Raw genomic sequence first — 25,795 nt, forward strand, 5'->3', positions numbered from 1 at the left:
TGTTCAAACAACATCACTTGATTAGCCAATGCACAAAACACCTGTGTCACACAGCTCGCAATAAACAATGATTTTTGCACAGATTTGAGTGTGTGGATGCTGCTTTTTTTTGCACTCTGTTCACTTTTTGAACAGTAAAAAAAAGCACAAACCAATTGCAGGTTGCTCGTGGCTTATTGCTCCCTCCCCTGAGGTGTTGGGGCGCATGGAGGTTCCCCCTGAGGAGGGGGGCATGGGGGTTCCCTCTGAGGAGGAGGGGGGCATGGGGGTTCCCTCTGAGGAGGAGGGGGGCATGGGGGTTCTCCCTGAGGTGGAGGGGCGCGTGGAGGTTCCCTCTGAGGTGGAGGGGGGCATGGCGGTTCTCCCTGAGGAGGAGGGGGGCATGGGGGTTCCCTCTGAGGAGGAGGAGGGCATGGGGGTTCTCCCTGAGGTGGAGGGGCGCGTGGAGGTTCCCTCTGAGGTGGAGGGGGGCATGGGGGTTTCCCTTGCGGAAGAAAGGAAGAAATGTTTAGACATTTGGTTACTACATTGAAATTACCAATACTATTGTTTCATAAATACTGGCATATGAAATAACAAAAATGTCAAACTTACAAACAACTGTCCACATGCTCATTAATAATTGAGTGTAGGAATCGTTGACCACAATATAAACAGCCCACCATGGGTCCATTACATGGTTCAACATCCATAGGCACCTAGAATTAGACAAATACAACACTGATCGAATCAGATATATGCTACAAGTTTGATACAATAACAGACAATACAGTACTGTTTTATCCTTAAATTTCACTTTGTCCTAATACTAATGGAGGTACTACTGTACAAGTCAGAAATAATCAGTGTATTACTAATTTAAATATACAGTACACGATAATATAAAGGCAAGTGTCCAACCCTCACATCAAGCACACAGACATGGGAATCAAGAAGGAATAAAGTCATAACAGAGGAATCTGATGTGTTAAGAAAGCTTGCTTCACTTACAGGATCCAGATCCAGATCTTTCTGAAGGGGCCTGATATAAATAGTGGATGTTCCCAGATGACATCCACAAAGAAAGAGTGGAGTATAACCACCAGGGTTTTCGTACCTCCACGTTACCGAGAAGAGGCGCGTGCAGAGGCCGATGAGAGTGTACTCTTTTCGGATAGACATTTATGCATGCTCTCGGGGTTCGAAACATTACTTCCCGGGGTGCCAGCGGGGTGGTTGATGGCTTACAATGACCGTATACCGATGGTGGAGTTATCCAGCATAGTCTTGTATTTTTAGCCGCTTCACAGCCGGTGTTATTCACGGGCAAAGACGGTGCATAATAGCGATTTTTGTGTTGTGCTTGTTGTAAATAAAAGTTCTATGATCCATTGAAATGACATTAAACTAAGATAATACGATGGTCAGCATAATTTTTCGAATCTTTATTAATAAGCTATTACAGAAACTGTAGTGACATTTTCCAAGAGTGAATGTGGTATTTAAAGATGGGTCTTCGTCGTCATCGTTGGCATCGCGAATCCTATGGCCGGAAAGGGCAGAACCTATGGCCGGAACCGGAAGGTTGTATTCCATTCCGATGTAGGTGCCATAATACCTACATCGGAATGGAATACAATGCAAATTACATCGGATTTACATGGGATATCGAAAAGCAATGCAAATGAGTACACCAACACTCGAATGAAATACACTCATGACCGAATGGAATACGCTGCGCTCAAATGTAATACACATGCTCAATGGAATACACTCGTGACCAAATGTAATACACATGCTCAATGGAATACACTCATGACCGAATGGAATACGCTGCGCTCAAATGTAATACACATTGCTTTTATTTTGGCACAAACATTCCGTATTTTTGCATTTGCATTAAGGCCTCCAAGATCTCCAGGGACCCGACCCACCCTGGGTACGAACACTTTACCAGGCTGCCCTCGAAAAGGCGGTTCAGGACCCTGGCCGCTAAGACAAACAGACTGAAGAACAGCTTCTACCACAGGGCCGTCCAGGCCCTGAACACAGCAAAGACCTAAGTTCTGGGCCCTGGACAGTCTGGACGGATTGTATGGCAGCTGCTGGACTGAAAAAATCAGGTGTAGTGCTGAGGCACAAACATGTACATTTCAAGCCTGCAAACTGTGACACTTTAAATAACGTGAAACAATAGTATTGTGCAATATGATAACCCCAGTCGTCTATCTGTACAGTATAGTACAGTGGATAGTGTACATAGCCTTTATTTATGTAAACCAGCTCCTCCCCTTCTTGTGATCTTTTTTTAAAAGTGTTTTTTTTCCCCTTTCCTAACACCAGGGGAGCCACCCCTCCTAAATTTCGTTGTTTGGTACCTGTACTGTAGCAATGACAATAAAGTCCATTCATTCATTCATTCATTGTATTTAGTGTTACACGTGTATTGCATTCCGATGTGTGTATTGCATTCCGATGTGTGTATTGTATTTAAATACGGCATGATACACCCTCCATACGGTACATGGTCAGCGCTTAATCCACTACGCCACCTAAGCGCCCCTGTACTCTTGTGCCTTCCCTCCTCCAGCCCAGGATGAGATGGCTGGTGTGGGAGTGGGGATCAGTGATGACCTCATCAGCTTGGAGATAGCATCCCCTGATGTGCCAGACCTCACACTCATAGACCTGCCAGGCATCGCCAGGGTGGCTGTCAAGGGTCAACCTGAGAACATCGGGGAGCAGGTAAAAGCACGGTCCTCCCTCACTAAAGATTGTGAAAACAAAAGGCAGTTTTGACAATGTACATCTACATTTCCAGATCAAGAGACTGATACGGAAGTTCATCACAAGGCAAGAAACAATCAGCTTGGTAGTTGTGCCATGCAACATTGACATAGCAACCACAGAGGCTTTGAAGATGGCACAGGAGGTGGACCCAGAGGGGGAAAGGACTTTAGGTAAATAAACATTCTTGTTCTGCAGCGCACATTTGATTATTAGAAAGGAGGCTGGATCTTTATGAATCATGATGACATAACTGTGTGTGTGTGTGTGTGTGTGTGTTTATCATTGCACAGGCATCCTGACCAAGCCTGACCTGGTTGACAAAGGCACGGAGGAGACCGTGCTTGAGATTGTTCATAATGAGGTCATCCCCCTGACTAAAGGCTACATGATAGTCAAGTGCAGGGGCCAGCAGGAGATCATTGAGCAGGTCTCACTGACAGAGGCTACAGAGAGGGAGAAGGCCTTCTTCAAAGAACACGCACATCTCAGGTCAGACCATTTACATATATTTTCAAATAGCCCTTATTTTACCTTAAAGGCGCAGTCTATTCGGGTATATTTCCGGGTCCAAAGTTGGTTGAGGCGCTCTCTTCGCAATGCCGCAGTAATAATAATAATAAATTATATTTCTATAGCGCTTTTCCGAGGCTCAAAGACGCTGACAACATGGGAAAAACTGGAAAGTGCTGTGTCCCTTGTTGTATGAATAGATCCCAGTCTAAAAAACGATTGAACTGTTATTCTACCGCTTTAGTACACTGGTACTCTTTAGTACACTGGTTTGGACCCGGAAATTGCTAAACGTCACGTTTGACGTCAGACTTCACAACCAAATAGCTTTGGCTCCTGTGACAGAATCATCAACGGTTAAATAAACACCAACACGCTCACCAAAACAAACTCACTGCCCCACATTTAAAAAACAAAATGTGAACACTTATTTAAGTGTGTTTAAGCTCTTTATAAGTAATTTATAAGCTGGGATTTAAGCTGTTTGTTGGGTTTATTCTTATTCTACAGTACACTTTATGATGAAGGCCATGCAACCATCCCTAAACTGGCGGAGAAACTAACCCTGGAACTGGTGCACCATATTGAGGTGAATTCATCTTTCATTATATTTCACTGCTCTATATTCCAAGTTGTTGCTGACCCTCTGTGGCCATGAACATCTTCAGACTGTAAGTAACAGTTTTTAAGGGTTAGGGTTCTTCATGTCTCGTGTGTTTTGCTCTCTAGAAATCCCTTCCTCGTCTGGAGGAACAGACTGAAGCTAAGCTGGCGCAGACACGCATGGAACTGGAGAGATGCAGCACTGGACCTCCCTCTGACGCAGCAGAAAGGCTCTACTTCCTGATCGATGTGCGTCCCTTAAGCCCAATTTATACTTCCGTGTTGGATTTACGCACGGCTACGCCGTAGCCCACGCAAGGGCTCTCCCAATTTATAGTTCTGCGTTGGTCGGTCTGCGTCGCGTTGGTCGGTGTACTCATAGCAGCATAATAGCGATTTTCTTTTTATGCTTGTTGAAAAGAAAATGTCTATAATGCATTGAAATGACATTAAACTAAGATAATAAGATTGTTATCATAATTTTTCTAATCATTATTAATAAGTAATTACAGAAAAAGTAAATGACATTTCTGTCATGGCTTCCGCATTTTGGCCTACGAGAGTCGGAATCATGTTGGAATCATGTGCTACCAAGCGAACCAATCACAGTGCTTACGGTCTGCGTAGGTATGCCGCATAGTTACATTTTTGGACAGGTGCACGTGAGCCTACGGCGTAGATTTTACGCAGAAGTATAAATTGGGCTTTAGCATTGACCCTTGTACCAAGCTTCATATGTTTTTCTTTTGTTTTTAAGGTTATTTTTTTCTGAGTGGGGCAGTCCCACTCATAATTGTCATTTTATTGGATAGAGATAGTGAAGATAGACAGGAAAGTAAGGAGGAGAGGGGGTGCCAGCAGGGCATCGGCTGGATTCGAACCCATGCCGACATGGGCATATGTGTGCACTGAAGACCACCCCAGGCCACCCAAGCGTTATCTTTCTTTGTAACACTGCTGTTAGGTAGAATTCCAGGAAATAATGTACAGTTATATTAAATCAAGTCATTGTTGGTTGCTATTACTCCACACACCACCACTCTCTCCCTGATGGATGTTCATGTTCATGTTTCAGAAAGTGACAGCGTTCACCCAGGATGCTATCAGCATGACCACTGGGGATGAGCTGAAGAGTGGAGACAGGTTTAACATCTTCTCCACGCTCAGAAAAGAGTTTGGGAAGTGGAAGGTCCATCTGGACCACTCAGGAAAGAGCTGTTAGTACGATATCTAAATTCAAATATTTTGCCTACATATTCTAAGATAAAGAACTTTTAGCAACTGTTAATGTTGAAGTACATAGAATGCTGATATCTTGATTAGAAAACATATATTTTCTTTAGTAATTTTTGCACTTCTTTTTAACTTAATTCTTAAAACTTGAGTTTGAATCAAAATAATGTTGAAGGGATAATGTTTAATATTGCAGTTAACACGAAGATTGAGAAAGAGGTGCTTACCTATGAGGAGATGTACCGTGGAAGAGAGCTTCCTGGGTTCATCAACTACAAGACCTTTGAGGTGATGGTGAAGGACCAGATCAAACTGCTGGAGGAACCAGCCGTCAAGAAGCTGAAGGAGATATCAGGTATGTGCTTATTCAAAATGTATCCTTACCTTTTACTTACAAGTGTCTCTTTAAAAAACAGGCAAATGCCCACATGTTTTAGCCTATGGCCTTCCTCAGGGCATTGTTGGTAAAAGTGTTTTGATATCAAAAAGCGTTTTCATAATTTTCTCCTTCTCTAGATGCTGTAAGAAAGGCGTTCATACGGCTGGCTCAGACCAGCTTTACCGGATTTCCATACCTCATGAAAACAGCAAAGGTATAGAACAACTTTATCTTGTATTATGCCTATTATTGTTTGCCACTTATGTCCCGTGCTACTGTCACTTTTTATCTTGAATTACGCTTGAATTATTATTGCCTTGTGTTTTGTGCTGCAATGTAATGTCAAGAACCAAAGCCTAATAATTTTACTCTCTTAACTTGTGTAATGTGACGTAACAATAAACTTTAAACTTGAATCTATTTGTTGTGTAAACTGAATGACTGCTTCTATTCTAGACTAAGATTGAAGCTATTAAGCTTGAGAAGGAGCTTACAGCCGAGTCTATGCTGAGGACCCAGTTCAAGATGGAGCTGATAGTGTACACCCAGGACAGCACTTACAGCCACAGCCTGGGTAAAAGGAAGAGGGAGGACGAGGAGGATGGTCCTACCAGCCTATTCAATAATAATATTGTCAACGGCAAGGACAACCATGCCTCTCTGCAGGAGATGATCCTGCACCTCAAGTCCTATTATCAAGTAAGTGTCAATCAGTACTTTGATGTTACCCTCTCAAGCTCACATGGCTCCCTAGGGGCCCAACATGTTCCTCTTCTAATGCACTGCACAAGTGTGTGTGTGTCCTTTGTGTTGGTCTGTATGCGTGTCTGCATGCATGCATGTTTGTGTGTGTACAAGTGTGATGGTGTGAGAGGAAGTTCATAGTCCCTGCCCCCTGCTGCCATTTAGTCATGTTTATTTCTGGTCTTCACCAGATTGCCAGCCAGCGTCTGGCGGATCAGGTCCCCATGGTGATCCGCTACCTGGTCCTGCAGGAGTCGGCCTCTCAGCTGCAGAGGGAGATGCTGCATATGATACAGGACAAGGACAACATGGAGCAGCTGCTGATGGAGGACAGTGACATTGGCAGCAAGAGGGCGAAACTGCAGAGCCGCCTCAAACGCCTGACGCAAGCACGCATCTATCTGGTGGAGTTCTAGAGTAGACAGTGGCCTGAGTTCTAGAGTAGACAGTTCTAGAGTAGACAGTTCTAGAGTAGACAGCGGCCTGACATGCAGAGTTTGCTTGTCATCTTGAGAGTGCTTGAAGTAGTAATAGAGAAATGCTGAGTATTTGTGTTTATCTTACTTTATTTGTATGCAAGTTGTAAATACATGTTTTGTTATTTTATTAATGTACTATATGGTTTAGCTGGTGTCCTGGGACCAAGGGTTAGGGTTAAACAATCACTTGCTCTTTAATGCACACTGAGATCAACGAGGCTCTTATATCTGGTCAGTTTTATTACATTTATTTTAGCCTACCTCTTGCTCATTCTGGAGATGGGTCAAAAAGCATTTTTATTTTGCAATGTTGTTTTCTTAAAAGACAAAGCAAGACAGACACCACTGAGCCCTGCGATGTGACTCAACACGTCCTGCTGTAGATGATGGAATAAATGTCATAATGCAACCTCTAACATATGTTTGTATTTTATATCAAATATGTAGGCTACTGAACGTGACAGCAATAAAAGTGATTCTTGGTACCTGAACATTTATTTTTAAACCACCATCAGCATTGAGTTGTGCTTTTTAAGCAACATTTAAGCGTAACCCAAATTAAATAAATCAGTAAGGGTCGTTTTCTATTAGTTTTTTTTTTTTATAGGGTGCCATTTGGACTTCATAACTTGTGAAAAATAAATTGTTGATTTACCTATATTTAAAAAAACAAATAGTGGTCGAGCTCAGGCACCTAAATTGTATTTTATTTAGAATACACTGTTAGTTGAATAGGGCTAACAGGGTGGACATTTTGAGTTAAAGTTAGCCTTTAGCCTGCCAGTGTTAGCATAATGCCTAGCATGACCATGAATACTTGATGAGGAATCTAATTTGCACTAATCACTTTTTTGAAATTATTCAATTTGATTGATCGCTCCAATATTTAGGCCTAACAGGGTGGACACATTATGGTCAACCACATTAAACTCACTGGATAAAAACATCAAAATCAGATGGTAAAAGAGGTAGAAAATCACACATCTTACCACATTTGAAATCCCCTCCACTGATGTGATGTCACCTCATGAGAGTGATGTGATTGGGAAATTATGTTTTGTTTTTTAAAGGGACATTAACACAGCTCAACAGGGTGGACAGTGACCGCAGGGACAAACATACCACCTTCATTTTTTGCACAATTATCTTTTGTTGTTGTTGATAAAAAACTATATTTAATTCAATAGATATTGCTCAGGAAAATTAAATAATAATAACATATTTGGAAATGTATATGTTTTTATTAGTTTTTTTTTTTTTTTTTGAAGTTGAATGAACAACACTGGGGACATGGCAAACTCCCATTTACATCTTTAACCAAAGCCTTTAAAATGTAAAAAAACAACAACTTAGAAGCTCATATCATTGTATTCATAATAACAATTGACTGTACATTTAAAAACTAATGGAATTAGTATTTGTCCAAAAATACAACATGATTTGTACTGGGGACAGAAAAGCCACCATATAAAAGAAATGACCCATTATTGTTAATTCAGATAGAAACATGGTTACAAAAACAATCAAAGCGAGTGTCGGCTTGCATTGTACGTCGCAGCGGTTGTGCGAAGGTGCATGTTATGTATGTAGACAATAACATCGATAATTCCCGATCAAGAATGGAGGCAGAGGCGGCGAAACACTTTGATTATATCCGTAGTAGCTTTACTGAACACATCGCAGGTATACAGGCATAATCATTTCCGCATTTACCTATCCGCTTTTTATCACTCCAACTACGGTGGTCCACATAGCTCAAAATTACACTTTCAATACATAACATATTTCCTCCCCCCTTAAATGATAATGTCCACATTAGCATCATACACATTAAATGTCAACTAGGGAGAGATGGTAGACAGGGTTAGCACCAGGCGCTCAGGAGGTTTCCTGTCTCTTGGGGGATAGCACCTCAGCACCGGAGAAGGGCTGGGTTCCAGCTCGATCACAGGGCATTCGATCACCGAGGGGTCTGGAGGTGCTGGCTCTACTGCAGGCGGCTAAGGTGTGGCCGATGCAGGTACCGGCATGCTCAGGTGTGGTGTCAGCTCGTCCGTGAACGCGAATCCTGATGCCCCGGATGTGGGGCTGGTCACTCCTAGCTCTCTAGGCAACAACTGGTCCACGTGCCTACGCCATGTCTGATTGTCTTTGGTGTGAACATGATGGGAAACAGGTCCAGTCTTCCGGAGGACCGTGGCAAGGGTCCATTTCTCCTTAGTAGTGTAGTTGCGTGCGAGGACAGAGTCTCCAACATCAAACTGTCTGTCTTTAGACCGCTTAGCTCGCTGATTTACTTGTTCCTGCTGTTTCTCGTGGACTGATGTTTCCGTTGAGGTAGGTCGCAGCAGATCAAGACGTGTCCGAAGCTGCCTCTTCATTAGAAGGTAAGCTGGCGAGGTCCCAGTCGTTGCATGAGGGGTATTACGATACTTGAATAGAAAAGTATCAAGGCGTTGCTTCAAGGGAGCCTCACTCTTGGATGCTTTGAGGGCATGTTTTACAGTTTGCACCATTCTCTCTGCCAATCCGTTGCTGGATGGATGGTATGGACTTGAAAGGATGTGCTTAATTCCATTGTTCTGTAGGAAGTCCTCCATCTCTGTTGATACAAAAGATGGCCCATTATCAGTGACGATCTGCTCAGGGAGTCCAAATCGACCAAACATCTCCCTCAATATCTGAATGGTCTTCCCCGAGGTGATGGTGGACATGACAGCCACCTCAGGCCACTTTGAGTGTGCGTCCACGGCCACCAGCAGCATAGCTCCATCAACTGGTCCTGCAAAATCCAGATGAACTCGTTGCCAGGGACACGCTGGCCAGTCCCAAGGATGCAGCGGAGCCAGGCTTGGTGCGTTTCTGATGACTTGACATGATGGGCATGATCTGGCTTTAGATTCAATGTCATAGTCTAGCCCAGGCCACCAGAAGTAACTGCGTGCAAGCTCTTTCATCCTGACGATGCCACAATGGCCTGAGTGTAGCTCTCTCAGGACTGGTTCTCTCAGCTTTGTCGGGATTATGACCCGCATGCCCCAGAGCAAGCATCCAGCCGTCACCGTCAACTCCTTCCCCCGCGAAAGGTAAGGCTGAAGATCCGGTGGTGCGTCAGGAACCTGTGACAGATCCCCTCTCATAACGCGGTCAAACACCCTGGAGAGGATGGGGTCCCCCTTTGTTTCCTTCCTGACACGGTGAGCAGTCACCGGGGCACTCTCCACCATGTCAAAGTAGAAAATGGTTTGCTCCTTGCTCTTAGGGTGATCAGGAAGTGGAAGGCGTGACAAAGCATCCGCATTGGCGTGTGCCCCTGACCTCCGGTACTTAATGTCATAGTTGTGAGCACTGAGGAGCAGTGCCCAGCGCTGCATGCGGCTTGCTGCCAGGGTCGGTATCCCTGCATACGGACCCAAGATGGATGTCAAAGGACGATGGTCGGTCAGCAGGGTGAACCTCCTTCCGAACAGGTAAGTGTGGAACTTTTTAATTCCAAAGATAATGCTTAATGCTTCTTTCTCTATCTGTGGATAGTTCCTTTCTGCTGTGCTCAGCGTACGTGACGCAAACGCGATGGGTTTGTCTTCTCCAGTCGGTGTGATATGGGACACCACGGCGCCCACTCCATATGGCGATGCGTCACATGCGAGTTGGAGAGGCAAGGACGGGTCGAAGTGTGTTAACACCCTCTTGTCGGTCAATGCTGCTTTGGCTATGTTAAACGCTGCGTCACATTCTTTTGACCATGACCATGTTTTGCCCTCCCTCAGTAGTTCGTGCAACGGCTTTAGCCGCGTAGCCAGCTGTGGAATAAACTTGCCATAATAGTTTAGAAGCCCAAGAAAAGATCTCAACTGGCTCACATTCTCGGGAGCAGGAGCCTCTGAAATGGCGGTCACTTTAGAGGGCGCTGTGTGGAGCCCGTCTGCATCGATGACATGGCTCAGGTATTCCACTGCTGCCTTGAAGAAGTCGCATTTTTCCTGGCGAACACGTAAGCCATATTCTTCCCAGAGTTTTATCCAGGTTCAGCAGATGTTCTTCATCATCCTTTCCAGTCACCAAGATATCATCCAGATAGCATTGCACACCAGAGAGACCACTCAGGACCTGATCCATGGCCCTCTGGAACACTGCCGGGGCGGAGGTGATGCCAAACAGCAGACGGTGATATCTAAAGAGACCCTTGTGGGTGGTGATGGTGATGGTGAGGAGCTCCTGTGACTCTTTTTCAACATGCATCTGTAGGTAGGCCTGGTTCAGATCGATTTTACTGAATTTCTTACCACCAGCTAGGGATGGACGGTTTCCAATTATTGAAACCGAAAAACCGTCAGAGAGTAAAACCGCGGTTTTCCGGTTAACCGAAAAATACAGTAAAAAAAAATAATAATAATAATAATAATATGTAAAAAAAAAAAAGAAAAAAAGAGCGCCAATTTCAAATAATTGAGCCCTACTGCTACAATACACTCATGTCGAACACCATTAAAACACCGTAAGCACAGTCGCAACACATTTAGGCTACTTAGTTTCACAAATATAAGTGGAAAGGCAGACTTTTGTAAGCTACACCATACATGAAAACACATGAACACTTAACACACCAGCTCCGCTGATCCAGGGTGCACGCCTGCACGGAAGATCATCTCTTGGAACAGCGTCTTCATTGAATGAACTGCTTTCTCAATATCTTGGTTCTTAGACAAAGTTTCAGCTGCTGCTCAATGTATTTAAATATTTGAATACTGCTCAATAATCACTGAAATATTAGACTTAGAATTATGCAGTGAACATACTTAAAGCTTTTCATAAAAACCACATGCCGCGAGACTGACTCGTCCTGAACTGTCGTAAGTCAATCAACAAAGAATGCCCCATCAAAATAAAAGTGCCCATGGTAGAGCTGTCAAAATAGAGCTTTCAAAATAAATGTACTAATACAGATAGAGATAAATACAGAACTACCTTTGCGTCACTAAGTGACCGCGTATCTTCTGAGACATGCGTTCTGTCATCACTTTCAGTAGCGCCTTCACACACAGTGGCGCTGTGCACAAACACTCTTGATCCGTATAGCTCTTGTTTTATTATATTGTGGTTTAGTAAATACTGCACTTGGAGTTACATTCAATGCATGATTTGTGCTATAGAACATAAATAAAGTTTGATTGATTGATTGATATCAAATCAAATCACATTTTATTTCTATAGCGCATTTCTCACAAAAGTGACCCAATGCGCTTTACAGAGAGCAGCGAAAATGATCTTATTAAATGTAAGCGAGTAATTGTAAAAAAAACTTTCCTATCTACCAATAACTGAAGGCAACTATCTTTCCCATAGAGTGATTCGTTACCCTTAAATATAATCCCAATTAGATATTAATCCTCAGTTATTCTTCACAACTGACCAAACCTCTCACTCATTGCGCGGCAGATTCAGACTGTATCATTGTTATTTTCACACACGACAAACATGTGACATGTTCCAGTTTTATTCTTATTCTATTTTATTCTTCTAAAAAAAAAAAAAAAAAAAAAAAAAAACGGTTTCAGACGGTTTTGATAAAAAACCGTTTCTATTTTTATAAACCCCGGTTTTCGGTTTAACCGAAAAACCGTCCATCCCTACCACCAGCCAACCCAGCAAACAGGTCCTCAATCACTGGAAGAGGGTATTGTTCAACAGTCAGCACCGGGTTAACAGTTACCTTGAAGTCACCACACAGGCGAACTGATCCATCTCTCTTGATTACCGGGACCACGGGGGTGGCCCAGTCGCTGTATGGTACTGGCTCAATGACCCCAATCTTCACCAGCCTCTGTATATCAGCGTCGACCTTTGGCCTGAGTGCATAGGGAACAGTCCTGGCTTTCATAAAGCGTGGTTTGGAATCAGGTTTGACCTGCAGCTTGACTGAGATACCTTTCATGCTCCCCAGCTCGTCTTTAAACACAGCTGCATGTCGCTTTAACACTGCTGATAGGCCGGTGGTATCTTCTGATACTGCATTCACCTTTCTCCAGTTCAGACGCATCACCTCCAGCCATGGTCTGCCCATCAGTGCTGGATAGTCCCCTCTGACCACATAGATCGGAAGCCTAACTTTTTGTCCATTTAATTCAACTAGGACCTTAGCCCTCCCAACCATGGGGACGGTTTCACCTGTGTATGTTTTTAGAATGAGCTTTGCCTGAGTCAATGGCATATGGTTCAGTTTTTTCTTGAACAGTGTCTCTGACATTAGTGATACAGCGGCTCCCGTATCGATTTCCATCGTAATGGGATGTCCTTCCAATAACGGGGTGACACTATAGGCTGCCGAGCCTCCTTTTACAGTTAACACCTTTATTGGTAACTCCTCTTCTGAGTCTGTTCCACTGCTGCTTGTCTGTCCTTGCTTAACACTGTGCAGTTTCTTCTTTGACCGCCAGTTGTCTGTGTTTGCCTTGTCTGACTTTTTCCTATCTTTAAAGGTGTCCTTTGTTGACTTCTCTCTCTTAGCTCTACAAACCCGCTCAATGTGTCCCCTCTTGTCACAGTGATGGCATAGGAGCTCCCTTGCCCAGCATTCTGATGACAGGTGATCACGTTTCCCACAACGATAACATTCCAGGGTACCCCCTCTCTGTCTATCATGTGTGGCTGCTACCCCATGCACTCTTGAGGCAGCCCCTAGCTGCAGTGCTTCCCTGGCAGCTAGCTCCATTGATATTGCAATATCCACAGCTGTCTTAAATGTGAGGTGCTCCTCTGTGAGCAGGCGCTTCTGTATTGCCTCACTCCTTAATCCACACACAAGTCTGTCACGCAGAGTGTCACACAGTGATGTGCCAAACTGACAATGTTCAGTCAATTTCCTCAGTACTGCTACATATTGAGTAATGGATTCACCTTCCTCTTGATTCCTCTTGTGGAACCTGAACCGCTCTGCAATCACCAAAGGCTTTGGGCAAAAATGTCCATTTAACGTTGTCACAATGTCCGTGTAAGAATAGGCACCTGGCTTGTTTGGTTGGAGTAAGTCCCTTAGCAAGCCAAACGTTTTAGCTCCTATTATACTGAGGAAGGTTGCCACCACCGTGTCATTTTTAATGTCATTTGCAATAACTAAAAACTCAAGCCGTTCAGTGTAAGCATTCCAAGTCTCTAAAGTGTCATCAAACTGTCCAAATGCTCCAGTCATCGGCATTTTCCCACTTTAAGTAAGTCCGTTTCACTTACTTGTTTACTCTCCTCCAATATGCGCAGTGTGAGTTTCTCTTTTCCCGAACTTCACAGCACGCACACCGCCCTGATCGTGACTCCCGCCGGTGATAATTTGTAATCCAGGGGGAAACAAAACCGCCGCACAGGTTCGTCGATTCTCGTCGCCAATTGTTTTGTTATGTATGTAGACCAGAGGTTCCCAAAGTGGGTGCCGCGGCACCTGTCCGGGGGTGCCGCCAAATCTGCTCGTAAAAAAAAAGAAGGAAAAAAAAACAAGTAAGTAAAAAACTATAATATAACATTATAATAATAATACATTAATAAACGTTTGTTTATTACATGTGCAATGGAGTTCATAAGCAAATAAAATATATATTTCTCAGATTTGAAAGATATTAATTTACTAACTAGGCCTACTACTAACTAACTACTCCTCACTGAAGTCTTGGACCAAGCTGTGAAAATTGTTAATTATGTAAAATCACGCCCGCTGAAGTCACCGCTGTTCAGCACATTGTGCAATGAGATGGGGTCCGAGCATGAGGGGCTCTTATTACACACAGAGGTCCGCTGGCTGTCGCGGGGCAAGGTGTTATCCCGTGTCTATGAGCTCCGAGATGAACTGATAACTTTTGTCAGTGAGCACGACTTGCCATACAAAGAACAATTGGAAGATGATATTGATACAACATATTTCTTTGTTTTGTATTTCTCTCAATTTTTACAATTCTGTCATGATTATTATTGTTAAATTATTATAGTTGTGAGTTACCCGTTTGGTTCAGATGTGAAATAATAATCTCAGAATGAGCATTGAAATGAGAATTACATTTTAAGGCATTATTTTAAGCCCCCCCAAAAAAAAGCATTGTTCCATTGATTGATTATACAGGCCGTTGATATTTTATTTGTGTGAAGAATTCCCTCTGAGTCTCCTCCCATATTGTACAATCCTTGAGGGCCACCATTTTATTTAATTTAGCGGTAGTTTGACTGACCTATGCATTCTTGCCCATCCATTACAGTTCATTTATGACTTTTATTATCTTGTTAAAATTCATTGGGGCAATACTTATGTATTATATATAAACACACATTTTCAAACCAATTCATCGTGTATTGTTTTTAGTTTAAGCTCCGAGGCATTTTTTTTAAATCTTCGTAGAGTTGGGGTGCCTTGGAGAAGGGGGAAAGCTTCAGGGGTGCCTTGGTTAAAAAAAGTTTGGGAACCTCTGATGTAGACAATAACATCGATAATTCCCGATCAAGAATGGAGGCAGAGGCGGCGAAACACTTTGATTATATCCGTAGTAGCTTTACTGAACACATCGCAGGTATACAGGCATAATCATTTCCGCATTTACCTATCCGCTTTTTATCACTCCAACTACGGTGGTCCACATAGCTCAAAATTACACTTTCAATACATAACAGTGCACGTGTCATCTTCTTCTTCTTCTTTTTATTTGATTGGCGGTTGGCAACCAGCTTAAGGTGCATTACCGCCACCTACTGGACTGTGTGGCGCATTACCACCCCCTACCGGACTGTGTGGAACGTTAGCTTGACAGGTGGAAAATTGTAAATGAAATAAATAAACAAAATGGTGGGGAGGGGTAGGGGGAAAAATGTAAATGAAAGAAATAAACAAAATGGTGGGGAGGGGTAGGGTTAAATCCTACCTATCAATCCTGTTTCTTTCAGATATTTAATTACCTGGTTATTTACTTTATCTGTGTTTCCAAGTAAGTTCCCTACAGTAAACCTTAACTTAACTTTCTGAATTGCTGCTTTCAGGAGCTTTCTCTGTTCTTCATATTTTCCACATTCCAGCAGCACATGCTGAACAGATTCCGGGTTATTGCAGTGTGCACAAATGCCGTTTGGGTGTTTTCCTATTCTGTAAAGTGTGTCATTCAACCCAGTATGACCTATCCTGAGCCGGGATATCACTGTCTCTTCTTTCCGGTTCCTGCCCATCCTACTTCCTATTCCGACTTTCTTTTGAATGTTAAACAAATGCCTTCCTGTTTCATTTCTGTTCCAGTTTTCTTGCCATAGTTCCTGCATGTGTTTTTTAATGATTGATTTTACCTCAGCTTTACTAAGTGGAATATCCATTTCTATTGATTCTGATTTAAGTGACTGCTTAGCTAATATATCCGCATCTTCATTTCCTTCTACCCCTACATGAGCAGGAACCCAAACAAAGCAAACAGTGATATCCATACTATATATTACATAAATTAAATGATGGATCTTGAAAACAATATCCTGTCTGCATGATTTCAACGATCTGATACTTGACAGTGCTGCCCAACTGTCAGAGGCAATGAGTGCATTACTAACCCTATTCTCTACCAACCATTCTAATGCTGTCAATATTGCTAGGAGCTCCACTGTGTACACTGATAAATGATCAGTGGTTCTTTTTTTAATTCCTGTTTTATACTGTGGGAAGAATACTGCAGCTCCTGTACGTCCTGTCTCTGGGTCTTTTGAGCCATCTGTAAAAATTAAGAACTTGCCTGTATAGTGCTGACCAATATAGTTTTGTACCACATTCCCAGGATGTGCATGTTTGGACTTCTTTCGTAGTTCTTGCTGTATATCTAAATCTACTAATGGATTCACATATAACCAGGGTGGAATAATTGAGTGCGGGATTACTGGACTATACCGTAATTTATCTAAATCGTACCTTTTTGCTATTGTATTCCCTATCCATCCAAAACTCATATAATGAGTCTTATTATGCTCCCAACAATCTTGTACAATAGACCTAGTTGGATGTGAACTATTCTGACCTTGGAGATTAACCCAGTAAGCTAACAATAGTTTAATTCTGCGTATCCACAGTGGCTGTTCCCCAACTTCAACTTGTATTGCTGCTACTGGGGATGTTTTAAAAGCTCCACTACATATTCTAAGTCCTTGTGATTGTTGCACATCCAACTTTTTAAGATGGCTTACTGCTGCTGACATGTATCCTAAACATCCATAATCTAGAGAAGCCCTCATCAAAGCCTGATACACATTAAACAATGCTGCTCTGCTTGCTCCCCAATCTCTCCCTGACAGGCATCTTAACAGGTTATTGACCTTTTTACATTTATCTTTTACTTTATCCGTGTGCTGTTTCCAGGTCAACTTTTCATCAAATAAAACACCAAGGAATCTAATTACATGAACCTGTTCTAAAGTATGCCCATATAATTTCAATGACACTTCTCTCGATCGTTTAGAAAAAACTATTACCTGTGTTTTAGGTATAGATAATTTGAACCCCCACTCATTTGCCCATTGTTCCACCTTCTCAATTGCAATCTGCATTTTCTTCTCTATGTATCTCAGATTCCGCCCCCTTATCCACAAGGTCCCGTCATCTGCATACAAAGACTTCCCTATTCCTTTTTCTATTTGTTCAAAGATGTCATTAATCATGACATTGAATAATACTGGACTACAAACACTCCCCTGTGGAGTCCCATTCTCAACCCTGTATTCCTTTGAATGTTCTGTCCCTACCCTTATCTGTATTGTCCTGCCAAAAAGAAAATCTAACACCCAGTTATATAACCTACCATCTACCCCCAGTTTACTTAATTTGATTAGCAATCCTTCCTTCCACAACATATCATAAGCTTTCTCAACATCGAAAAAGACAGCTAACACCATTTCTTTGTTAGTTTGAGCTTTCCTAATTTCTGACTCAAGACGTAAAATGGAATCCATAGTATTTATTCCTCTACGGAACCCACTTTGAAAAGGAGAGAACAACTCTTTACTTTCTAAATAGTATGTTAGCCTTTCTGTGATCATTCGCTCCATAGTTTTCCCTAACTGTGATGTAAGTGCTATTGGTCTGTAGCTTGATGGATCTGATGGGTCTTTACCTGGTTTTAAAATAGGTACAATGATTGAGTGTTTCCATTTGTTTGGAATTTTACCTGATTCCCACACTTTATTAAACAACTTTAATACTACATATAATGCATGATCCTTCATATGAGCTAACATACTATAGCAAATACCATCCTTCCCTGGTGATGATTGCCTCCTCACATTTACAGCCCTTTTTAATTCAAGCAATGTAAAAGGTAAATCTAAACTATCCCTTGTTGCACTCTTCTTTACATTAACATCTATATTCTGAGCAAGAATTGTATCCCTACGGTGTCTAGCATTTACTGTTAAATTACCTGAACTGTGAACTTTCACTAGTGTTTCTGCCAGAAGTTCTGCCTTATCTTTATTACTGACTGCTGATTTATTGCTACCTGTCAACACTGGTATTACATAATTCCTTTTAATTCCACTCATTCTTCGGATCATTCCCCATATATCAGACAGCTTAGTCTCCCTTCCTATCGTATTACAATATTTCCTCCAGTATGTCCGTTTAGCTGTTTTTATAGTTTTCCTAACTACTGCTTGTGCCCTTTTATATTGAATTAATGATTCCAGAGAATGATGTTTTTTCAACTGTCTAAATGAACTATTCCTATGCTTAACTGCTTGCCAACACTCTTTATCCCACCAAGGTACATTCTTCCTATCTTTACACCCTTTACTCATCGGTATTGTTTCCTGTACTGACTCTATAATGGCTGACACCAACTTCTCATTAAACTCATCCACATCTAATATTTCCTCTCTAAGTAACGGTTCAACCTTGACCCAACTAATTTGCTGAAAGTTCTCCCAGTCAGCTTTATCCAACTTCCATCTCGGTATCTTAATGTCCTCTTCTTGATTTACTTCTACTCCAAGCATAATACTTATAGGGTAATGATCACTCCCCACTGTAGACTCCCTTAACACTTCCCAATTTGTGATACCTGCAATTCCCATTGAAGCCAGTGTTAAATCTATTGCACTCTCCTTATTTTGAGCACTATTATATCTAGTACCTCTCCCATCATTCATACACACCAATCCCTTATCCTCTATAAATCCCTCTATAATTAAACCATTTGCATCTGTTCTTTCACCCCCCCACAATGCACTGTGTGCATTAAAGTCCCCACACCATATCACTTTACCCTGTGCTTGTGCACCCACCATATCTAATGTGTCATGACATAATCTTTTACATGGATTATAATAGTTCACTATTACAAACTCATCTTTCCCTGTCCAAATTTTCACCACTATTGACTCATGTTCTTTCCCCAAGTTAATTACTTTAAATATTGTCCCATTTTTAACAAATGTAGCCACACCACCACCATTCCCATTCTTCCTATCATTCCGAATACCTACATAACCCTGTATTACAAAATCCCATTGCGGTCTCAACCATGTTTCCTGTATACATATTACATTAGGTTTCTTTTGTAAGTCTACAACAAATTTTTTAAATTCCTGTCCATTAGCAATGAGACTTCTTGCATTCCACTGTAATATACTTAAGCACATTATGAAGGACCAGCATCACCAGGTGATGAGTGTAGTTGTGCATTTAGTTTTAGAATCTTCTCAACTCCATCACATTCCAGACCCTTTATTCCCAGATATCTCTTCGCTGCTTTCACTATTATTTTTATCTTCTCTGTCTTACTGTTCGCTTGTGAGGAACAATTAATTACATCAACCATAAAGAGTACAAAATCATGTTTCCCCACCACCAATGTATCTTCCTTTACTTTACTACATCCCTCACATGATTTAGTTATGCTGCTCTCCTCTCCTTGTTCTGCCCTGACGATCTCAGCACTAGCGGCGAATCCACCTGGCTTCATCACTCTTTTAGCTGCTTCAGCATATGTGATCCCATGAGAAACTTTTACACGCTGTACTTCCGCTGCTTTCTTACTGACCTCACAACCCCCGTAAGCAGAGCTATGTTCCCCCCCGCAGTTACAACACTTTAGTTTGGCATTCTCTTCGCATCTCCCATACTCATGGTCACCAGCACACCTTCCACATCTCTGCTTGCCTTTGCACACAGCCGCCACATGCCCAAACTTTTGGCACTTGAAGCACCTCAGTGGTGGGGGAATATATAGCCTAACATCATAGCACATATATCCGATGAATACTTTAGAAGGTAACCTTTCCTCGTCAAATATCAGAAGAACTGACAAACTATCGCACTTCTCTCCATTGCGAGTGGTTCTCAGGCGCTTTACCTCACTGATTTTAGCTCCCTTCAAGTGATCCTTAATATGTTCTATGGACACATTTGAAGGAATGCCCGATATCACACCTCGAACCATCTTTTTATCACTGGTCAATGTTGCTAGCACTTTCTTACCCTCAAGCATAGTAAGCTTTGTAGCCTTGCCTCGCTGCAAACCATCTCTGCAAAACACCAGAAGTGATCCATTCCGTAGAACTCTTGCACTACTCACATCTCCTATCGCTCTCTTTATCGATGTGGTTAGACGCATCGGATTCCATTCACCAAACGAAGCACCTTCATCAAGCAGTTTCAGAATTACTTTATTATTCTCTTCCTTTCGATCAATTATCTCTTCAACAATTACATCATCATCGGATTCAGTACGTGAACTGTATTCATCATGATGCTGTTTCTTCTTTTTACGTTTAGCTTTCCTATTTATCGGACTCTCAAATTCCCCGCCATCTACAACCATTCCTGCGTCCTCCTCACTTCCTGGTTTGTTCCTACCACCTGTCATCTCACGTCCATTCACAGTCCGGTCCCACCCTCTTCCTCTGCCATGATCCGCCATTCTCGCCATCCAGCACCGTCTTCCCGGAAGTCCCTCGTCCAGCTCCCGGAAGTGGGTCTGGCGCCCCAACCTTGTACGCATATTGCTGTTTTAGTTTAGTTGTTCTACCGCGCAGAGCTCGAAGGTAGGCTATGTCTCGACTTGTCACTGAACGTCTCCCGTGTTCGGTTAGATAGCTATAGTTTTTGCCAGTGGCAGAACTCAGCTTTAAACCAAAATTTGGTTTAATGACTGAATGAAAGTGTTTTCTGTTGGGTTTCAGGGTTGTAAAAAAGCGCGTTAGTTGATCTGCCCTCAGACACTGCACTATGAATGGCAGCAGCAGTGTTGGTGTGTCCACTGCGCCACAGCCTCAGACTGGTCAAAGGATAAAGGTTGAGCCAGGTAGGCTGATTTAACATGTCCATGTTCATTACCAACATGTGGAATTAGACAATCTCTTGCAGAATGCCATTCCTCCAAACAATGCTTTTTGTTTTGTTAAGATCAAAAGCTATAAGCTTAGCCTATATTTTGTCTGGAAGTCTGGCACAGTTAAACCTGTTTTTCTCCACGCTCCTCATGTTATCTTGCCTTGATGAAACAAGTGTAATAATAACATACTTTTGTTGAGATGTATCCATTGAATTCCGTTCACATGTGATTGATACATTTGACCGTATATTTGTCAGGGCTTATAGTTTTATTTTGGGTCAGCACAAGGTGAAATTGTGTCTGTCTAATAAAACTGGCCTTGACATGTTCTGTGTCTGTACCTGTACCTGTGCAGTTCTGGACACGTGGAGTAAGGAGGACTGCCTGATCCTGTTGGAGAGGATCCGGAGCCTGTTGCCTGATGTGGATGCCATGAAATACAAGACCACAGAGTCCCACTTTGACTGGGAGAAGGTCTGCTTTGGAGGGTTCACCAGTGACATGTGTAAACAGAAGTGGTCAAAGGTGTCCACCGAGGTTAGCCAATCAGAATTCACAGAAAGGCCATTTTATAATGTATATGAAGACTGAGTAAACAAACTTTCACCTACAGTAAATGACTATCATGAAAAAAATCATGTGGGAAGCATTTGCAAACTTCATACATTTAAAAAATATATATGTTTTACATCTGTCTGTAAAGGAGACATGAGAATGAATTACCCATGTTACAGTAACACTTTTGTGTGTGACTGCGAGTTTCCTCTCCAAGAAATGTGGCTAGAAAATGTATAATTAGGAATTTGGGCAGTTGTAAGGGAATTGCCCTGTGATGTAGAGTAGATTATGTCAACAGCAAATTGATCTCTGAGACAGTAATTGTATTGCTGCAGTCACTGAAATGGAAAATGTATCTAAATCTGAGTTTCATTTGGAGGTTTACTGTATGTCTATCTCGTTTACTTTATTTAGGTACGGAGGTATAGGACCTTGACGGAGCTCATAGTTGATGCCATTGAGTATGTAAAGAACCCTTACAAAGGGAAGAAATTGAAGGTAAAGGATCAGATTTTTTGTTGTACATATAAAATGCAATGATTTGACAGTTGGAGTAGTGGAATTGCTAAATTACCTTTCTGTGTGTGAATTCTTGTGTGAATGATGCTATATTTCTACTGTTTTAAAGACCCACCCAGACTTCCCAAAGAAGCCTCTGACACCATATTTCCGGTTCTTCATGGAGGAGCGAGCCAAGTATGCCAAGATCCACCCAGAGATGAGCAACCTGGACCTCACCAAAATTCTGTCCAAGAAATACAAGGAGCTCCCAGAGAAGAGAAAGGTGAAGATCAATTTGCAGTCATCATGTCTTTTTGAATAAATATTTATTCAAAGACAGATTCCATCCCATCAACAATGTAAAAAAATGTAGCCTTATGAAGACATGCAATGAAATCATTCTGCTACTGACTAATTGTGTTTTTCTGTTCTGTTCCCAACAGCAAAAGTATATCACAGAATTTCAGCGAGAGAAGGAGTCGTTTGAGAAGAATATGGCACGATTCAAGTGAGTCATTCTCTCTCCTGTTGACATTTGTCATGGTGGGCAGTCTAAGTGGACCACTTAAACTATAGCTATTAAAAATAATCGTCAAGTTTAGATAACTTGGTCTAGTTCAGATGTTGAGTTGATTTTTTTATTGCACTTTAAATCCAATACTTTTAATGCTCCTTTAACAAACCGGCTTTTTGGCTCTATTTCACTTCAGAGAGGACCACCCCGAGTTGATAGAGGAGAAGAAGAAGTCTGATCTCCCAGAGAATGCCATGAATGGCAGCAGCAGTGTTGGTGTGTCCACTGCGCCACAGCCTCAGACTGGTCAAAGGATAAAGGTTGAGCCAGGTAGGCTGATTTAACATGTCCATGTTCATTACCAACATGTGGAATTAGACAATCTCTTGCAGAATGCCATTCCTCCAAACAATGCTTTTTGTTTTGTTAAGATCAAAAGCTATAAGCTTAGCCTATATTTTGTCTGGAAGTCTGGCACAGTTAAACCTGTTTTTCTCCACGCTCCTCATGTTATCTTGCCTTGATGAAACAAGTGTAATAATAACATACTTTTGTTGAGATGTATCCATTGAATTCCGTTCACATGTGATTGATACATTTGACCGTATATTTGTCAGGGCTTATAGTTTTATTTTGGGTCAGCACAAGGTTAAATTGTGTCTGTCTAATAAAACTGGCCTTGACATGTTCTGTGTCTGTACCTGTACCTGTGCAGTTCTGGACACGTGGAGTAAGGAGGACTGCCTGATCCTGTTGGAGAGGATCCGGAGCCTGTTGCCTGATGTGGATGCCATGAAATACAAGACCACAGAGTCCCACTTTGACTGGGAGAAGGTCTGCTTTGGAGGGTTCACCAGTGACATGTGTAAACAGAAGTGGTCAAAGGTGTCCACCGAGGTTAGCCAATCAGAATTCACAGAAAGGCCATTTTATAATGTATATGAAGACTGAGTAAACAAACTTTCACCTACAGTAAATGACTATCATGAAACAAATCATGTGGGAAGCATTTGCAAACTTCATACATTTAAAAAATATATATGTTTTACATCTGTCTGTAAAGGAGACATGAGAATGAATTACCCATGTTACAGTAACACTTTTGTGTGTGACTGCGAGTTTCCTCTCCAAGAAATGTGGCTAGAAAATGTATAATTAGGAATTTGGGCAGTTGTAAGGGAATTGCCCTGTGATGTAGAGTAGATTATGTCAACAGCAAATTGATCTATGAGACAGTAATTGTATTGCTGCAGTCACTGAAATGGAAAATGTATCTAAATCTGAGTTTCATTTGGAGGTTTACTGTATCTCATTTACTTTTTTTAGGTACGGAAGTATAGGACCTTGACGGAGCTCATAGTTGATGCCATTGAGTATGTAAAGAACCCTTACAAAGGGAAGAAATTGAAGGTAAAGGATCAGATATTTTGTTGTACATATAAAATGCAATGATTTGACAGTTGGAGTAGTGGAATTGCTAAATTACCTTTCTGTGTGTGAATTCTTGTGTGAATGATGCTATATTTCTACTGTTTTAAAGACCCACCCAGACTTCCCAAAGAAGCCTCTGACACCATATTTCCAGTTCTTCATGGAGAAGCGAGCCAAGTATGCCAAGATCCACCCAGAGATGAGCAACCTGGACCTCACCAAAATTCTGTCCAAGAAATACAAGGAGCTCCCAGAGAAGAGAAAGGTGAAGATCAATTTGCAGTCATCATGTCTTTTTGAATAAATATTTATTCAAAGACAGATTCCATCCCATCAACAATGTAAAAAAATGTAGCCTTATGAAGACATGCAATGAAATCATTCTGCTACTGACTAATTGTGTTTTTCTGTTCTGTTCCCAACAGCAAAAGTATATCACAGAATTTCAGCGAGAGAAGGAGTCGTTTGAGAAGAATATGGCACGATTCAAGTGAGTCATTCTCTCTCCTGTTGACATTTGTCATGGTGGGCAGTCTAAGTGGACCACTTAAACTATAGCTATTAAAGATAATCGTCAAGTTTAGATAACTTGGTCTAGTTCAGATGTTGAGTTGATTTTATTATTGCACTTTAAATCCAATACTTTTAATGCTCCTTTAACAAACCGGCTTTTTGGCTCTATTTCACTTCAGAGAGGACCACCCCGAGTTGATAGAGGAGAAGAAGAAGTCTGATCTCCCAGAGAAGCCCAAGACGCCCCAGCAGCTGTGGTACAACCACGAGAAGAAGACCTACATGAAGCTACACCCTGACGTAAGTGTATCCAGGGGAACCTGACTTTACAAGTACGGAATTCGGAAAACACTCATCTCACAATAACCGATTCACTTTTGTTGCCAGGTAAGCCAGAAGGAGCTCAAGGAGGCCCTGAGGAGACAGTGGTCCCAGCTCTCTGACAAGAAGAGACTGAAGTGGATCAGCAAGGCCCTGGAGCTACAGAGAGAATATGAGGTGAGAAGTTGAGAGGTAAAAGGCTGTCAGCTTCACCTGTCATCATAGGCATTATAGACAGTGACGCTCGTCAAGTTGACTCACGATTTTTTCTGCCGAGCGCCGTTTGTGTCAGTGAGAGAAAGTGCGTTGATTTCGTCAAAGTTAGGAGGTTTAAAGGGACACGTCACCGTTTTTAAACATCACGTTCATTATCTCCAGCGCCGATAAAAGTGTACACATGTGAAAACTGTGATTTTTCTGCATTCTGTAGAGTGGGTTTTAAGGAAAATCACCCCTATGATGTCACTCTTTTTGAGCGACTCTTTTTTACTGACTTGAGAGTCATGATTTAGTTTTCTGAGTGTTCATTTCAGAGTCGTTGTTTGACTTAACGGTCGCAATGGATCCTACAGAAGGATTGATACACACACCTCAGCGGCGTGGATGCGTGCGCCGACTACCTACTGATTCCTTCTTATTTCTCAGTGTTGTGACTACTTGTTCCAGGGGATCTAGAACATGTTGAATGAATGATCTTAGTTTCATTTGGCATTTTAATTTGTATATATTTTTGTTTAACATCTTTGTTCTCAGTAGACAGAACCTGTATGATATATTCAGCTCTGTCATATCGTGGGCTTGAGCAGCAGTTTGGCAACAGCAACGGTGTTAGTCTGTCTCAAACACACACACCAGATGCACTCTGTGATTAAGCAAATGAACAGCCAGGCTACTAAAAGAGGATTTATGGTAA

General features: G+C 42.0%; 2 protein-coding genes across 2 annotated transcripts; both read left to right on the top strand.

Moving 5' to 3' along the window:
* Positions 1 to 412: 412 nt before the first annotated feature.
* On the top strand, positions 413 to 6,654 carry LOC308162410 (interferon-induced GTP-binding protein Mx1-like; the record flags this gene model as incomplete). Its single annotated transcript, XM_080536566.1, has 11 exons — positions 413 to 506; positions 2,570 to 2,724; positions 2,801 to 2,939; positions 3,060 to 3,258; positions 3,790 to 3,868; positions 4,009 to 4,131; positions 4,958 to 5,099; positions 5,312 to 5,470; positions 5,632 to 5,708; positions 5,951 to 6,193; positions 6,430 to 6,654. The coding sequence occupies 11 exons, from the start codon at positions 413 to 415 to the stop codon at positions 6,652 to 6,654; spliced, it is 1,635 nt and encodes a 544-aa protein (XP_080392692.1).
* Positions 6,655 to 20,938: 14,284 nt separating this feature from the next.
* LOC308162411 (nucleolar transcription factor 1-like) lies at positions 20,939 to 25,324 on the top strand (the record flags this gene model as incomplete). Its single annotated transcript, XM_080536567.1, has 13 exons — positions 20,939 to 21,014; positions 21,400 to 21,581; positions 22,017 to 22,100; positions 22,231 to 22,386; positions 22,547 to 22,611; positions 22,814 to 22,947; positions 23,333 to 23,514; positions 23,944 to 24,027; positions 24,158 to 24,313; positions 24,474 to 24,538; positions 24,741 to 24,861; positions 24,949 to 25,059; positions 25,313 to 25,324. 13 exons carry the CDS (start codon positions 20,939 to 20,941, stop codon positions 25,322 to 25,324), a joined length of 1,428 nt encoding a protein of 475 aa, XP_080392693.1.
* Positions 25,325 to 25,795: the final 471 nt, after the last annotated feature.

This window comes from Nansenia antarctica (assembly GCF_963989245.1).
Source record: "Nansenia antarctica genome assembly, chromosome: 7".
Lineage (NCBI taxonomy): Eukaryota > Metazoa > Chordata > Actinopteri > Argentiniformes > Microstomatidae > Nansenia > Nansenia antarctica.